The 16,701-nt window shown below is 41.2% G+C and overlaps 2 protein-coding genes and 1 long non-coding RNA gene across 3 annotated transcripts in view; 2 read left to right on the top strand and 1 right to left on the bottom strand.

Annotated features, from left to right (window-relative positions):
* The first annotated feature begins 738 nt into the window (after positions 1-738).
* LOC138952136 (uncharacterized) lies at positions 739-2,847 on the top strand. Its single transcript, XR_011451307.1, has 3 exons — positions 739-1,567; positions 1,877-1,957; positions 2,619-2,847. It is a non-coding gene; the product is annotated as an uncharacterized lncRNA (long non-coding RNA).
* A 2,853-nt stretch (positions 2,848-5,700) lies between these two features.
* LOC138952128 (probable cardiolipin synthase (CMP-forming)) lies at positions 5,701-11,709 on the bottom strand. The gene is made up of 7 exons (XM_070323724.1): positions 11,176-11,709; positions 10,754-10,891; positions 10,061-10,190; positions 8,201-8,286; positions 7,850-7,918; positions 6,588-6,679; positions 5,701-6,048 (listed from the first exon to the last, which is right to left on the bottom strand). The coding sequence occupies exons 1-7, from the start codon at positions 11,698-11,700 to the stop codon at positions 5,949-5,951; spliced, it is 1,140 nt and encodes a 379-aa protein (XP_070179825.1). The 5' UTR covers positions 11,701-11,709; the 3' UTR covers positions 5,701-5,948.
* Positions 11,710-11,901: 192 nt separating this feature from the next.
* Positions 11,902-16,701, top strand: part of LOC138952132 (glucosamine 6-phosphate N-acetyltransferase-like) — an 11,287-nt gene continuing 6,487 nt past the window's right edge. Inside the window, exons 1-5 of the mRNA XM_070323727.1 lie at positions 11,902-12,044; positions 13,210-13,366; positions 14,228-14,290; positions 15,552-15,682; positions 16,266-16,327. Coding sequence (XP_070179828.1) covers positions 12,027-12,044; positions 13,210-13,366; positions 14,228-14,290; positions 15,552-15,682; positions 16,266-16,327 — 431 coding nt within the window. The 5' untranslated portion in view covers positions 11,902-12,026. The remainder of the gene's footprint in view (positions 12,045-13,209; positions 13,367-14,227; positions 14,291-15,551; positions 15,683-16,265; positions 16,328-16,701) is intronic.

The following is a 16,701-nucleotide window of genomic DNA, read 5'->3' as shown; positions in this document are numbered from 1 at the left end:
GGATGCACTATAACATGTTTTACTTACTTCCGATTAAAACTGTATAGTTGTATTTTATGTCTTGCATATTTTCAAATGATTTAAATGAAACACTTTGCTGATGTCGATATTTTGAAGAAACAAAAATACGTCATCACTACATAAACACGAACAACGTGACGTCATTTTAATTGACGTCAAAATCTGTATGATTACCTTACCTTTCCAATGATATGCCGTTAAAGAATGTCAGACAAGCGGTTCAACTTCTATGCCCGCTTAATGAACCCAACCCTCTAAACGGGAATAGTAAGCACAAAGAAAAAAAATACGCACACAAAACCACGTTTTTCTCAAAAGCGGTGTAACGGAAAGCCCCAAGACTCTAGATTTAGAATTCTATCGTTAAAATCTGTCAAAAAAGTGTGGTAGCAACCCCAACCCCGTCGGGTTGACCCAAGTGGTCACTGGCCGACAGACTAAGAGGAACGAGGAAAAAAATTACAGACATACCACATAAAACCCGCGAGCTGAAGTGAACTGCAGGCTGCACTTTATTTTACAAGGACGCATTAACATACACACACACACACTCAATGAAATAGGGGAACAGATCAAGCGCTGTAAATAAATGAAGAGGTATACTCTTACGTGTCTTACGTGCAAATTGCGGACAAATCGCTTGAAAAAAAACTTTTGTTGTTTCTTTCATTATCATTTTCTTCTTAAAATGTGCCGAAAGACACCCTGCGTGCAATATGGTTCAACACTCATGGCTGGTCCAAATGGTATTCCCCAAGGCCCGGACTACTTGGTATTCCCCCTTTAACACAGGCACCACTGTAAATACGAAAATACCGGCGTATCAAATACTTTGCAGACGGGCGCAGTGGCCTAGTGGATAAGATATCGGCCTCCTAATCGGAAGGTCGATGTTTTCCGAAGTCGATTTTTCCGATCTCCCACTAATGTGCAGACCTGCTAGTGCCTTATCCCCCTTCGTGTACACGCAAGCACAAGACCAACTGAGCACGGAAAAGATCCTGTAATCCATGTCAGAGTTCGGTGGGTTGTAGAAACACGAAAATATCCAGCATGCTTCCCCCGAAAACGGCGTATGCCGCTGCCAAATGGCGGGGTAAAAACGGCCATACACGTAAAAGCCGTGGGAGTTTAAGCCCATGAACGAACAAACAAACAAACAAATATTTTGCAATACATGTCATACATGTATCCCAAACAAAACATGTTTCCGTACCCCTCAAGTTCTTTTATTAAAACATAGCTTGGGCCCTTGTTGATTTTAACCAACCAATTTTCTTGTCATGTGCAACCATTTAAACTGGCTTCGCGTGCGATTATTCACTGGCATAGTTAATTCACTTACAAGCCGTAAATTCTTATTGCTTTTACTGTTGAGTTAAGGTACAGTATTAAACACAATGTCAAAGAGGTTTTATGAGAGACATTTTCAAAAGGTGTGTCTGTGCATAGTTTTCGGGTTTCGTAAACTCCGAGTTCTGCCCTCAGCCAAAGAAACTACAATGGGTGTTTGCCTCAGCGGCCTGCCGTGTGCTGACAAAACCGAGTAAGTCCATTTTTTTCAACAGACCATAGCAGAAGATATCATCACACAGTCCGTCAATATTGGGTATTACAATAGCGTGTAGCCTTTCTCGAGTCATGTGCTTGAATTTCCCTAGTAACTGCGGAAAGTCAAAATGTGCACATAATGCGCTTGAAATGTGTAAATACTTGAAGGCCATTAACGTTCACAAACACATTGAAGCAATGAAACAAATCGATGATATGATGCTATGACACCTTAGGCCAAAGTACAAACGGTAGTTTTGTGATGATATGTCATTTGTGAGGAATTACAGGTGATTTTGTGCAGAAACTTCCGTCGCGTGTCTCCCTTCGGACAGAAAAATAAGGGTGCAACCGCTTTGGACAGAGTTTGCCTAGTGCAACCACGGTATACGGTGTGGTGTGTGTGTGTGTGTGTGCGTGGGGGTGGGGCTGATGTGTGTGTGTGGGGGGGACTGATGTGGGTGTGTGTGTGTGCGTGCGTGCGTGTGTGTGTGTGTTTGTGGTTGTGGTTGCCAGTGTGCGTGAGTGTGTGTTGTTGTGTGTGTGTGTTTCTGTGTATCTCAGTGTGTGTTCTTTCATAAAAATGTATCGATACCCAGGCTGTGCGATTTCAAAACGACCAGGTAATGGGCTATATACTGAAAGTTGCCTTCAAGGACAAGACAGTTTTATTTGCAACTAACGCGAACTAAACAATTGAGCGGCAAGTGTATAGAAGCTTATGCAAGTTATACGGGAATTGCGCCCCGTAAAAGTTAACTGTGAAGTGACTATCGTTGCACTATTGAAGGTTTCACAAGATTGTTTTATGATCTCTTTCACTGTTTTAGTCTCTTCGTCCCGTACATATCCCCATCTATTGTTCACCTACAAGCTCGGCCTCTTTCGTGGAGTCATTGATGAGTTTATTGATTGACTGTTTGAGTAATTGAACGAAGAATTGATGTGAGTAAGACTCCTTTGTTGAGTCTTTCACACATTTACCATATCATTTTGTTGGTTACATCTTGTATAGCTTATGACTTTTGTTTGATTTATTTTTCCAGGATTTTCGTGATAAGCAAGCGGAGATGAGCAACGCATGCTGCACGAGTCTTGATACACTTCGCAATGGCGCTGTCACGCCCTGCCATCTGCCGTGCAATACATTTTTGTGTGATAATTATCATCATTATTAATTTTTGTGTGTCCGTGTACCATGTATGAGTGCATTGAAAACATAGAAGGAACAAAGGACAGTATTTTTTGGATGGAAGAGTTGGGGGGGGGGGGGGGGTGATGAGGGGAGGTGGCTGCTGGCTGTGTTTTGGCATGTTGTGCGAGGTTGTTTGACTGTTGTCTGAGATTATATTACATTTGATTTGTGTATTTATTTGACTCTTGCCACTATTGTTTAGGGGAAGAAGAGAGAGAGAGAGAGAGAGAGAGAGAGAGAGAGAGAGAGAGAGAGAGAGAGAGAGAGAGAGAGAGAGAGAGAGAAGGTGATGGGAAGACGAGATTGTTTTTCTGTTTATTTGTTTTCTCTGAAAGTGCAATATGGATGTTCTTAAATCTAACACGAGTGTGACTGTTTTTAGAAACTTTCAAATTATTCTGCTCTCATAAAATGCTCGCACACAGCTACGCACAAACACACCTTGTAAATAGGGACAAATGTCAAAGCTTTGAACGGAACAAAATCAGTAAGATGGGATTATCGGAGTAATGGTTCTGTCTCTGGATGCACCACAAGGCTGGATATATATCTATATATATATACGACTAGTGTCTGTCTGTCTGTCTGTCTGTCTGTCTGTGTGTCTGTGCGCGATGCGCGGCCAAGGTTCTCGATGGATCTGCTTCAAATTTGGTGGGCTTATTCAGAGAGACCCCGGACACAACCTCATCGATGAGATATTTCAACAAGTGCTCTCAGCGCGCAGCGCGGAACCGATTTTGGTTCCACCTCAGCTATTTTGGTTCCACCTCAGCTTACCCGGGCCCCCATACCGACACACCATAGCCGCTACACCACATCACAACGCCAAAGTTCTCGGTGGATCTTTTTCAAATTTGGACACCGTATTCAGCTACACCCCGGACACAATATCATTGATGAGATATTTCAACACGTGCTCTCAGCGCGCAGCGCTGAACTCATTTTCGTTTTTGCGTTCATTTCACCATTATAAGTAACTCTTCCTTATCTTCTCCAGTGTTTGGCGTTTATCTCCCTTCCTTCGTGTGGCTTTCCCGTTCAGTTCTAAGTTACTATTACTATTTTTAGAATGTCACTGCGCTGTCCACTGCGCTGTCCACAACGCTTCCCTTGCACCCGTAAGTTGTTCTTACTGTCAAAGTGAAAAGGTCGAATCAATTTATAGCCACGCGAAAAATACACTCTCACCTATCTCTATATATTTATAGATACAGATATGCATATATATATACGGCTTCTCTGTGTGTGTGTGTGTTTGTGTGTGTGTGTAGGCAAAAACCTATGTATTATAGAGTTCTGTTTGTGATGGGGTCTAGCGGCTTTTGTCTGTCTGTATGTTCTGGCATGTGAGAAGCCACAGCAGGTAATATAGGGCTAAGAAATAAGCTCTAAAATTCTCAATCCCGTTTGACAGGACTTCGCCTTTCAAACGTGATTGTGGTGAACCGCCACGCTGTCTGTCTCTGTCGCGCCGTTCACCCCAAATTCCCGTTTCTGAGGTACTATTTTTAGAATGTCACTGCGCTGTCCAGAACGCTTCCCTTGCACCCGTAAAGTTGTTCTTACTGTCAAAGTGAAAAGGTCGAATCAATTTATAGCCACGCAAAAAATACACTCACCTATCTCTATATATTTATAGATATAGATATACATATTATATATATATATACGGCTTCTCTGTGTGTGTGTTTGTGTGTGTGTGTGGGCAAAAACCTATGTATTATAGAGTTCTGTTTGTGATGGGGTCTAGCGGCTTTTGTCTGTCTGTATGTTCTGGCATGTGAGAAGCCACAGCAGATGATATAGGGCTAAGAAATAAGCTCAAAAATTCTCAATCCCGTTTGACAGGACTTCGCCTTTCAAAGGTGATTGTGGTGAACCGCCACGCTGTCTGTCTCTGTCGCGCCGTTCACCCCAAATTCCCGTTTCTGAGGTACTATTTTTAGAATGTCACTGCGCTGTCCAGAACACTTCCCTTGCACCCGTAAGTTGTTCTTACTGTCAAAGTGAAAAGGTCGAATCAATTTATAGCCACGCAAAAAATACACTCTCACCTATCTCTATATATTTATAGATATAGATATACATATATATAGATACGGCTTCTCTGTGTGTGTGTTGGTGTGTGTGTGTGTGGGACTAAAACCTGTTGATTGTAGAGTTCTGTTTGTGATGGGGTCTAGCGGCTTTCGTCTGTCTGTATGTTCTGGCATTTGAGAAGCCACAACAGATAATATAGGGCTAAGAAATAAGCTCTAAAATTCTCAATCCCGTTTGACAGGACTTCGCTTGCAGAGGTGATTGTGATGAACCGCCACGCTGTCTGTCTCTGTCTCGCGATTCACCCCGGCGAAGCCGGGTATTCCTCTAGTATATATATATATAGCTTGTGTATGAGGGTGAATGTAAATGCATTTCTACTTACTAAAATGAAATTCAGCCCAGAAAATAAAACATCAAGAAATTCAAGGCTTGTTAGTCTTTAATTTTGTCTTTTCTCCCTTCTGCTGCATTCTCCCATTCGCATGTTGTTTCAGAGATGGGTTTCTGTTTGTGTATTAATTAACTGCAGATAATTTTGCACCATTCACTTGACTATCATAAAACAACAACAATCTCTTCATAAGAAAAACCTCAGCTGCAGGAACAATCGCTGGAAGGACCTATAACTAGTAGAGGGGGGGGGGGGGAGGGGGGGACTTCACACACACTACACAGACACCCTCCATCTCTCTCACAAACACACACACTTACACACATGAACGACACTTTTTTGGTATTATTCTGGAAGACATAGATTATGTATTTTTCATCATGATCAAAGCAGATGACCGTTACATTCAAATACACACATAACAAAAATCTTCACACAATACTCAGTTCAGAGACATCCTGCTTGCTGCCGCGCGAGCAGATTTTTTTTTCCCCTCTTTATCTTCACTGCGCTGGCTGCAAAATCCCTCACGCACACACACACACACACACACACACACACACACACACACACACACACACACACACACATGTATACAAACACACATTCTCTCCCTCTCCCTCTTTCTCTCTCTCACTCACATACACACAAACACACACACATATATGCGTGCATACATGCATGTGTATACACACACACACACACACACACCACCTTAGTTTTGTACAGAGAATTTCCTTAGAACTATAAATCAGACTGGTCTTTTGCAAGCAATCTCACATATTTCTTCCAAGACCACAAGTAATCCATTCCGGACATGAATGTTGTTGCGCCTGTTGAATACCTGTAATCAGAGAATTTTTCCCTTGTTAGATCATAAGCACAACACTTCAGGACATTAATGCAAATACAATGTAATGTTCACAAACCATGCATTCTCCTTGGCTCTTAGACATCCAAGTTAAAAACACTCATCATCAAAAATTGTACAGCACTTCATGAAAAAGGGTATGGTTGAGCACAAAATGCACACAAATGCATGCAGAGTTCTTCAGAAGGAGGTGCCTTTGGCAGTTAATGTTGTAGTCACACATGGGCTAACTAGTTTTCTATACGACCAAGATCATGAATTCAGAAGTATTTATTTAATTTTAATTTTTTTTAATTCTCAAAGTAACACACAATGTTCACAAATAATCTTGTCACGGTTTTCGCAGTGTCCATACAATATGATGTTTTATTCTTTTCAAAAGATGCACATTGAAGCTGATTGTTCACTAGATGATGTTATCGGACTCACATTCAAGGACTACGCCTCTTCCACAGGGCATAAAACCCAGACAGAGTTGATTCCGGAAAACGTGTATTCCTTTAAATGCTTACCACAAAGCCTGAAGACAGACATGATCCATGAAACCAAAGACTGGAGCTGCCAGGGAAAATGCCACCAGAGACAGCTGCAAGGCTGTGTTCAGCTGAAACAAACATGTCATATTCAAACAGCAGCTCAAGGAAGTTTTATTGAAGCCTTACCTGTACAGCGGTACCTGCCATGAAAGGACACCCTTCGGACCATCCAAAAGTGTCCCTACATTACAGGTGGCCTGTCATGACAGGTATATTTTGGTAGAGATAATAGAAGAAGGGATGAGAAAATGTAAGTTTTACGCCCTCACGGCAAAGCCATTAGGGGCATGTTACACGGGAAAACCCGGCTTTGTATGAAAAATAAAAATGCGGGGGGGGGGGGGGGGGGGGGGGGGGGATGTAGACAGCTGGCTGCCGGCTGCTAGAGGAGACCTGAAATGGGCTAGGGACCGGGTTGGGTCGTCTTGGGTCAGTGCTGAAATGGTTACTTTATTGGCTGTTGGCCGAACGGACACCCAGGCTTCATATTTTTGCTTGCATGTATTCGTGTTTCCAAGGCCTGAGGCTTTCGCTGTGACCCTGGGATCTTTATCGTGCGCATGCGTGCACACGGGGGTGTTCGGACACCGAGGAGAGTGTGCACAAAGTTTACTCTGGGACACACATCCCGCGCCGAACTTGGGGGTTGAACCTACGCTGATAGTAACAACCGGTTTTAAAGCCAGCGCCTCTACCGACTGGGCAAACTCCCCCCCCCCCCCCCCCCGGAAGAAGGGATAACAGAAGGTGTCCTTTTATTGGTGGGGCCACACAGACGCAGGTACTCCTGAACTGTGCAACCTATCGGATGAAAAGAACACATCTGAATAAGACACGCCATTCCCTTCTTTCTTGTTCTGTTAACACAAGCCTCCCTGCCATGAAAGGGCACCTGCAAAGTAGACGTTCATGCGTGACAGGTCCCAATTAGAGTGTCCTCCCTTCACAAGTATCACTAGATGAGAGTGACTGTGTGAGCCACGTCTGCTTTTCAAAATATATGTGCGTTCATTAAGACAAAAGAGCCTCCACTACATTTCAGTACTGATGATCATTTGCCAAATAATCTACACAATATTTAATTAACGAAGACATAGTACATCACTTCAGTTTTTAAAGGCAGAGGGGTGTGAGAGGCAGAGAGGTACATCAAACATTATGTCTGCATTCTCAAAGACTATGCTAAATAAAAGAAGTGGGAAAATGTCAACATCATGCTACACTGTGCTAAAGCATACCTTGCTGATAAACGTTGGTGACACGCTGACAGTAGCATAGGAGATGTCAAAGTAGCGGGACAATGTGATCTGGAAAAAAACCATACTCGCTGTTTCAATTGGGTTCAATGTATGCAGAGATTCTTTGAGTCTGTTGATTCTTTTTTTCTCTGTTTATTCAAGTTACAACCTTCAGCTCTAAAAAGAAAAAATCTTTAAATAGCACTTGTAAAAACTGTGAATTTTGTATTTGCAACATCCAGAAGTTATCATGCAACTCTGAAATTTGTTTTGATTGCAGTGAGAAAATAGATTTAGCAGCATAAAACATAGGATATCAGGAGAACAGCGGCAAAAGTCAAGACAACTCACAGGAGGTGGAAGTGAGCGATACCTGATGTAGAAACCACCAGCGATCAGAGAAATGTCGCGGAAGACGATCAAACCTGTCAGAGGCACTGAAACAAAAGGTCGAACAACATACAGATTGGGACAGTAAGCTACTATTCAGTCTGCAAAATCACCCATTTTCTTGCTCACTCGGTGCACATTGTATACAATGTGCAACTTTATGGCCTTGCTCATTGTATACAATGTGCAAGATATGCTGCTCATTGTACATAATGCGCAAATTGTACAGAATGGATACGACATATATATACATCTTGTATATATATATATATCCCATGACCTCCCTTCTTTGTCTCTGTTACTTCAGTATGGGTATATATGTTGTATTTTTATAGCTCAATAAATACATCATGGACTCCAAAAAATATATGATAGTGCAGATTCCGATTTGGGCAAAGGACTACTTTCCTCCCGACCTTTGACCTCGCGCCGAACAATGTGACACATTTGTATGAAGTTCTAAAATCGTATTGCACGGCTCAGAAAACCATATCAGTTGCACGCAAAAATGAATCTCAGAACTGATCTGATGTATGAGATGCAATAAGCAAATGTTTCTTTCATTATGAAAGCAATGCAGGTCGAAAAAAACGAACATTCAACTTACAAGATAACCAGATGCTAGCGAACCAAAACAAAAACACGAGTACCCTCCCCTTGCATCGTTAGCAGACGACTTTTGAGAATCTGTCGGTAGTGTGTTTTGGTGTGCGCCTTCAGCTATCAAACATCGGCTGTTTCACGTGTTTTGCGAGCAAGTCTACTCTTTTGCCTGGCTCTGCAGTAAGTCCACATATTTTTCCGTAATCCAGTCATATTCCTTCAAAATGCAATCAATCGGCGGTGACAGACGTGTCGGTCGCGTTTTCCTCTCAGCCATACCAGTTTAAGTTCATCCATGCAAACACACTCGCAAAACAGTTTATCACGTAGATACATTTCAAATAGGGAGCAAATGGTTAAATCTAAACCTACATATTTGTTCCCTAAGATTTGCTTCTCTGTCAATAAGCCTAATTACACACGTTCGAGAAAAACAACGTGGAATCAATTCTGAATCGAGTAAGCCAAATGGGTCCCAAACCCGTTTCGCCCGTTCTGCCGACCTGAAACGCAAAACAAAAGAATTGTGCGCTTCAACTAAATTAATTTCTATTCGACTTCATTACTTTCTTGCAACTTATGAACCTTTACTTAAAGCTTTTAAATGGTCTGAAAGTAGTGTTACCGCGTACTTATCGATGCACTCATTCGTTTTATTTTTTCAGCGACGGTCACTTAGTTTAAGGTTGCAAAAGGGCTAAGTCTCGCTGGCAACAGTTTTACCCTGCACAGATCGCAACAGTGCCGCTAGTAGTCTACACTTTGTGTTTGATGGTAGAATGGGATATACAGATTACAACACGAGTGGTTTTTTATATGGCTTGTATTTCAGTCAAGACCCAGCGGGAATATCAATCGAGAGCCACTCGCCAGAGGCTCGTGTCTCCCGATGATATTCATCCGCTGGGTCTTGACTGAAATACAAGCCATATAAAAAACCACTCGTGTTGTAACCTATACATATATACATCTCTGAAGAACGTTTTTTTTTCTCTGGCGGTATGCATAATGAAAACAGTGAAACCCCCAATAGGATCCCTAGTTTTAAGACCCCCCCCCCCCCCCCACCTTTTAAGATCTTAATTGCTTCTTCAGACTTTCTGTTCATAATGCCTGTAAATTAACCTTGATTTTAGGACTTGATCGATCCCTCCATTTTAATTCCTGATGTTTGGGAGGACTTAAAAGGGGGGTTCCACTGTACACACTTTGTCTTACCTGGAATGAGCCCAACTGATGTCATTGAAATGGTCAGAATGGTCACCAGCAGCTTGTCAGCCAATGGATCCAGGGCTGACCCCAGTGCTGATATTTGGTTTGGAAAGTTGCGGGCAATATACCCGTCCAACTGCACACAAACACCAGCTTCATCACATGTGTGTTCCTTGCGTTCAGTAGAACTTCAAGTACTACATTTTTCTCTAGGCTTTGATCAGGTCCAAAAACGATACTGCTTCACAAGCTTAAATTACTGAAAACAGCTTATATATGTTTACCAAAGATACTGTTTGATACAAGAACTTTTTCTCTCTCAGAGCAGCAGCATTTATATGTTAAGACCAGCTACATATATATGTACTACCAGAGATATTCATACACACACGCAAACACACGCCCCCCCCCCCCCCAAATCACTCTCCCCCGCCCCCTCACCCCTCCCTTAAAAGCCTAATCTGGAATCCTGCATCTATCTAGGGTTAACTTTTAAACATTCTCAAGAGTTGCAGTCCTCTGGACACATGCATACGACAAGACTTCCAGATGGCAAACAATTCTTCAACACTGAACTAAATTAATTGCTTGTCGCCATTGAGTAATTTAAACTAAAGCTCTTTTCTAAAAACTCAATGTTCAGTTATTATAATCATTCTATCAGTGTCAACAAGAAGACAGAAAAGATCAAAGACTGACCATGTCTGTGACGCCAGCTATGGCAAAGAGGCCGAGCGCCAACCCAAAACTTTCACACATCACCAAGTACCCCAGCAGTGGAGCGGAAGCCATGCGCAGCGTCGTCAACAGATTTGGGATTGTTTTGATGTTCTCTTTCTGGAAAAGAGCGCAGTGTCATTAAACAAAATCATAATATACATAAATTATGACCTATGCCTAAAATTATTGAAACCTTGAAAAAGTCTGAGGTATCATTTCATACAGACACATGCACACACACAGACACATAATCTATCTTTGCTTCAATGACTGACGTTCCAACCTTCCTCTCCACACTTAAACCCCCCCCCCCCCCCCCGGATCCTGCCCTTTTATCTACCCTCCAATCAAGCTACTGTTCAGACGTACTTATCAAAATATCAGGTATGATGTAAACATACTTTTTCCTGCTTCCCAATACTGTCGTGTATGTCCGTGTCATCCTCTGGTTTTGTCCTGGACTTCACTTCACCGATTGGACCGTGGTCGTTGCTGGTATCAGTGTCGTATGCTGTGCTTTCCTTTTTACTTTCTGTTTGCATCGAACTTTTCTTACAGTGCAAGACACGGGTATGGAACAAAGAACGAAACATAACGGCTTTATGTTTGTGTGGAAAAAGTAATCTGTGCAAAGGGGAGCTGAGTGCTGGCCATGAATTATGAGCTGATTCGGGTGCTTTCACTGTCATTCCATCGAACCTTTCACGAAAAGGAGCTTTGGGAGGCAGCCCCCTGTGACATCTGGAGGTCACGAAAGTTCGTCTCCCCGTCGACGCAACATGGCCTCTTGCACAGTTCCACGAAACCTGCAGTAGAGGTACTATACGTATGTTTCTTCTGCATGGAAAGTACACTTTTGCAGTGCACGCAGCTTCGAGAAACAGGCTTGACGTGCAGCTGCATATCTTTCTCATGGAAGCAGCCATGCTTGGTCTTTGATGATAATCTCTATAGCAAAAGCATTTATATAATTTGTGCTTTTGAAGCAAATAAAAGTACTTTTCTCTGTACTTCAATTCAACAGTGAAATTAAACAAATCAAATTGGAATAAAACATGCTACCTGTTACTTTAATTCAAAGTTTATTGCCCTTTTCAACATTAAAATTTTGTTAGAGACTACACTTTCGCACCTTTCCCTCGAGCAGACGCACCTTACCTCGCGATCGTCAAGCCACGTTGAATAGGGATCAAATGACTACTTGACATCCGTGTTCGCTCTTGACGTAGTTCTTTGAGTGTTTTAGTTAGAAATGGCGAATCCTACTGAGGTAAGAAAATTTCGTCTGTTTCAATTGAGTCTTTTGCTGGATTTTAGGATGAATTTGTGTGTGGCTGGGCTACTGATGATGCAAGATGAGATTGAGAGAAGTGTCGCAGGCCATTTCGGCATTTGTTTACTTGAATGTATAGGTCTTAAACCTTAGCGTTGTGTTTCATTTGAATTATGAGTAGAGGGGCCGACAGTATCCGTAGTTGAGCCAAAGTTTTAGCTTTCTTAGCTTGAGCCTGAAAACCACTGTATAACTTTATAGGGAGTGTTTGACGTGTTTATAATCAATGGCAAAAGCTAGGAATTAAACATCGATCGGGGGTAGTTAAGTTGTCAGGGTTTTATTTTGTGAGTGATCTTCAAGACACGTGATGATAAAATAAAATAAAATCAAAGCAAAATAGAATTCAGCTATTCAGACAAAAGCACAGTGCTATCCCGGATAGGAATAAAAATGACTTCGAATGAACTGTGAGCAATGAAATTATTATGCCAGGATTAGTGCCAAGATTACACCAGCGCTAGGCACACACTGTGAGATGAAAGGAATGCAGGATTACTCCGAATTGCCCCTTGCCGTTAAACGCTCAATGGCATTGTACAGTTTACATGGGTTTTTCAATGTTTGGTGTGGCATTTGTTGAATGTGTTTAAAGCAAGCCAATAGACAGTGAGAGTATCACATTCTACAATCCTTGCAGTTCGTGTGTATGGTTAGATTCTACAAGTAACAGTACTGAAACTCTTCACTTTTAACTGTTGAAGTCCGACACACACACACACAAACATGCACACGCACACACAAACATGCACACACACATTCATTCTGTCTCTTTCTCTCTCTCTCTCTCCTTGTCTGTTTCTCTCTCTCTCTCTCTCTCTCTCTCTCTCTCTCTCTCTCTCTCTCTCTCTCTCTCCTACACACACACACACACATTCTGTCTGTCTCTGTCTCTCCTTTTACTGTCTGTCTTTCTCTCTCAGCCACACACACACAGGCATTTCGGAAACAGTTATAGTACGAACTTGGTTACAAACACTTGTCATACTGTATAATCTTGCTTCTGGCTGCAAACCCATTTGAAGTCATTTCCCAGACGAAGTCACAATAAACTGCTGACAACGAAGCACTAGTCAATAGCAAAGCCTGTCTTGTGTTACAGACAAACGGTGTGCATGAGGTCTACCTGTATGACCCCGCAATACTTGCAGCGCTAGACTTGAGCACCTGTAGAGGTACCTACAAAGGTGGGATCTCACCACAGAATCCTGGGGATGGGCTGGTGCTGAGACCTCTCGCACTTGCAGATTATCACAATGGTTTGTCATGACTGTTTCTCACTATACTTTTATTTAAAGAAGGTTTTGTTTGGCATTTATGGACCAATGAATATATCCCTCTCTCTCTCTCTCTCTGTTTATAAGTCTATTTGTCTGGTTTTTTTATGTGTCTGCCTGTCTGTTTGTCCATCTATGATGTTGAGTGAATGACATTTTTGAATGACTTAAGAACTCAGATGGTGGGCTTTTTATCAGTAGATTGTGATTTTGCCCTTCTTTGTGTTTTTGGTGTTTTTTTTCTAGGTTCATCAGTTTGTTTTTGTTTTGTAATTCTTATTTTATGATGTTTGTTGCGTGGCGAAAAATTTTCTTTATAATTTGATTAATGTAATTCTCTTTCAGCTGACTGAGTTTTGGCCATAAGTTTATCTATTGTGTGAGTGACGTGCAAGGATATGTACAGGTAACCAGGCAACAAATTAAATAAACAAATAAGCAAATACACAGATAGATGAATACTGTGTAACTTAGCCCGCTCCGCCTCGTGAAAACAGTCTAAGATTTTGTCAGGCTTTAAACATGTGATAAGACCATACCTCCACTTAGTCATATACCAAAAATAAACACCCTGACTGGTTGCTGTGGTGAGTTTGATTTTTTTGAGGAATTAATTTCCCAAAAAGGCAGCAGAGCGTTTTACAAAATTATTTCTTTAAAAAATACAACTGTTCACAGAGACTACCTAAGCTGTTTATTTTTGGTATGTGACTAAGTGGAGGGATGGTCTTATCCCATGTTAAAGCCTGACCAGATTTGAGACAGTGAGGCGAGCTGCGTTCAGGAGGCGGAGTGGGCTTTTAATACATGAATGAAATTTAATGTCCAAATTTGTGTGTGCAGGGTACCTGCAACTGTTAAAACAGTTGACAAAGGTTGGGGAAGTGTCACAAGAACAGTATGAAGGTAAGTCAGTTTTTAAAAGTTTTTTTTAATTTTTAATATTGCATTATTTTTGTGTCATTGTGTGTGTGTGTGTGTTCCCCATTGTGCACAGTATTTTCTGCATAACCTGTCATTCTCTCTGTCTTACTCTTGCTGTCTCTGTCACTCTCTCTGTCTCTCACTATCTGTCTTTCTCTCACTCTCAGACTGTAAGCTATACATAATTTATCCTACAACCAATAGTATGGCGAGAGGTCAGCATGTAAATCAGTGTGTGCTCAACTCAGCGAGATAGATGTCTCCTAAAGTAGGGGTGCAAACACTAGAGGAGTTAAACCCAGTGGGATGTACCAGTGACCCCTTGGCAGCGTTTCTCAGCAGTCAAGTGTCAGATGTCCCAGGGGCCTGAAAACTGAAACTCACCTGTGGTTCGCTCCCGGTGAGCAAACTGGCACTTACCTGAGAGCTGGTCTCTCGATCCTCTTGAACGCACTGTGTTGGTCTGTGTCGATCTGTGTATCTTTCTGTTTTCTAAGTGGTGTTCTCTCTGTTTCTATGTCTCTGAATCTTCATTCTTAGGCCAAAAAAAAAATAGGTCTGTTTACGGTAACCCGACCAACCCTAATTTTTAGGCCCGACCCTAATCTTTTTTTTGGATCGTCTGAAAAAAAAAAAACCAACCGCATCCAAAATAGAGCTGTTTGCGCTCAAACAGCAGACGACAGAAGGGAGGTAAGCTCAAAGTACTGTTTATAGTTATGTTGGGCAAAAACAGGGATTGATGAGAAGAAATGAACTGTGAAACATCATAGAGAGGGGAGAAAAAAAAAATGGGAAGAAAAAAAATGGAAAAAAAAAAAAAAAAAAAAGCCGACCTACCGACCCTATTTTTTCACCCTATGTTACCGTAAACAGACCTTTTTTTTTTTTTGGCCTTATGTGTTTGTTGTTATTATTTTTTTCTCATTTGAGGCTTCATTATTAATTCACTTACTCTTTCCTGTATCTTACCTGCCTGTGTTTTTCTTAAAGTTGCTTTTTCCTTGCCATTTATCAAGATCTGTTTACTGTTTCACCTTTCTACTCTTTGTTTGTATTCAATTCTTGGTCTTCTGTCTAGAAATCCTCCCCCCCCCCCCCCCCCCTCCAACACACACCCCTCCTTTAAGTGTACTGTTGATTTAATCATTAGGTTAATAAGTAGTAGTAATAGTGTATGACATCAAAAAAGAGCTTGCATCATAAGGGTATTTTATATATTAATACCCTCCTTTTCTTGCAGACAGATTTAACAAGATGAAGGCATGCGCGGACACATACTACATAGTGGTGATAGAAGACAAATCTACGGGTCAAGTTATAGGATCGGCCTCCCTCATCAAGGAGCAAAAGTTTATACACAGTGCCACTGCAGTAAGCTGATTTCTTGTGTGTTGCTGTAAAGATGTTACTGGTGTAGAATTACATTTTCTTAATGTGTATGTTAATTGTGTAAATGCTGAGTATATTCATTTAAAAAGATATGGCCTAAGTTTTGTTTTTTCAATGCGTTGTAGTGCAAACTTTTTATACTGTGACCTTTTGTGCTGTTTTGTTTTTCTTTTTTGTCTTTCTTTTGTGTACCCAAAGAAGTGTTTATAACTGCATATGAAGGTAAAAATCCACTTCAGGTCAACTTTTTTCAAGTAAAAATGTGGTTCAATAATTTGTTTGCATATTTTCATAAAAGATACATGGTTTGTACAGTGGTACCTGTGATGAAAGGACATTCTTAGGGCCAGTCAAAAGTGGCCTGTCATGGCAGGTATACTTTGGTAACAAAAACAGAGAAAAGCATAAAACAGATGTTCTCTATTGGGAGTTGGCCTGTCATTGAAGGGGCCTCACATTACAGGTACCACTGTAGTACAAAGTTACTCTTCATTTATGTCAAGATGATACTTATGTGGCTTTCAGTGTCCTCATTTAACCAGAGAAATGTGTGGTCTGTTTGCAGCGGGCACGAGTGGAAGATGTAATAGTGTCTGATCAATACAGAGGGAAACAGCTGGGAAAAATGTGAGTGTCAACACAGAGTGATGTATGCAAACATTAAGCTCCATATTGACTCTCGCTTGCATCATTTTTGTTAGATTGCCACAATGTTAATGCTTTAACATAACAAAACAAAAATTATGAACTTTTGGGAGTAAAAAAACTACACAAAGAAATATCAAGCTGTTTTATGTACTGTGCTACACAAAGATGTTTTTTGATTAAAGGTGTTATCACAAGAACTGAAAAGAAATGTTGCTTGATACATGTAGTTGGAAAAAAGTTGTACTATTAGTCTTCTTCTTCTTTCTCATTTATGTACTAGTAGAGTAATTGTACCAGCCATCTCACAAAGCAAAATTATAGGTAACAATTTACAAAGAGCCTGACTTCCAGTT

This window comes from Littorina saxatilis, linkage group LG17 (genome assembly GCF_037325665.1).
Source record: "Littorina saxatilis isolate snail1 linkage group LG17, US_GU_Lsax_2.0, whole genome shotgun sequence".
Taxonomy (NCBI): domain Eukaryota; kingdom Metazoa; phylum Mollusca; class Gastropoda; order Littorinimorpha; family Littorinidae; genus Littorina; species Littorina saxatilis.
This window is presented reverse-complemented; position numbering and strand designations above follow the sequence as displayed.

Coding starts and splice junctions, on each gene's coding strand:
- LOC138952128 (XM_070323724.1), bottom strand. CDS start 11,700: ATGGCTGCTTCCATGAGAAAGATATGCAGCTGCACGTCAAGCCTGTTT. Junction 10,892..11,175: donor GTATTGGGAAGCAGGAAAAA/GTATGTTTACAT, acceptor GCTCTTTTCCAG/AAAGAGAACATCAAAACAAT. Junction 7,919..8,200: donor ATCGCTCACTTCCACCTCCT/GTGAGTTGTCTT, acceptor GTTTTTTTCCAG/ATCACATTGTCCCGCTACTT.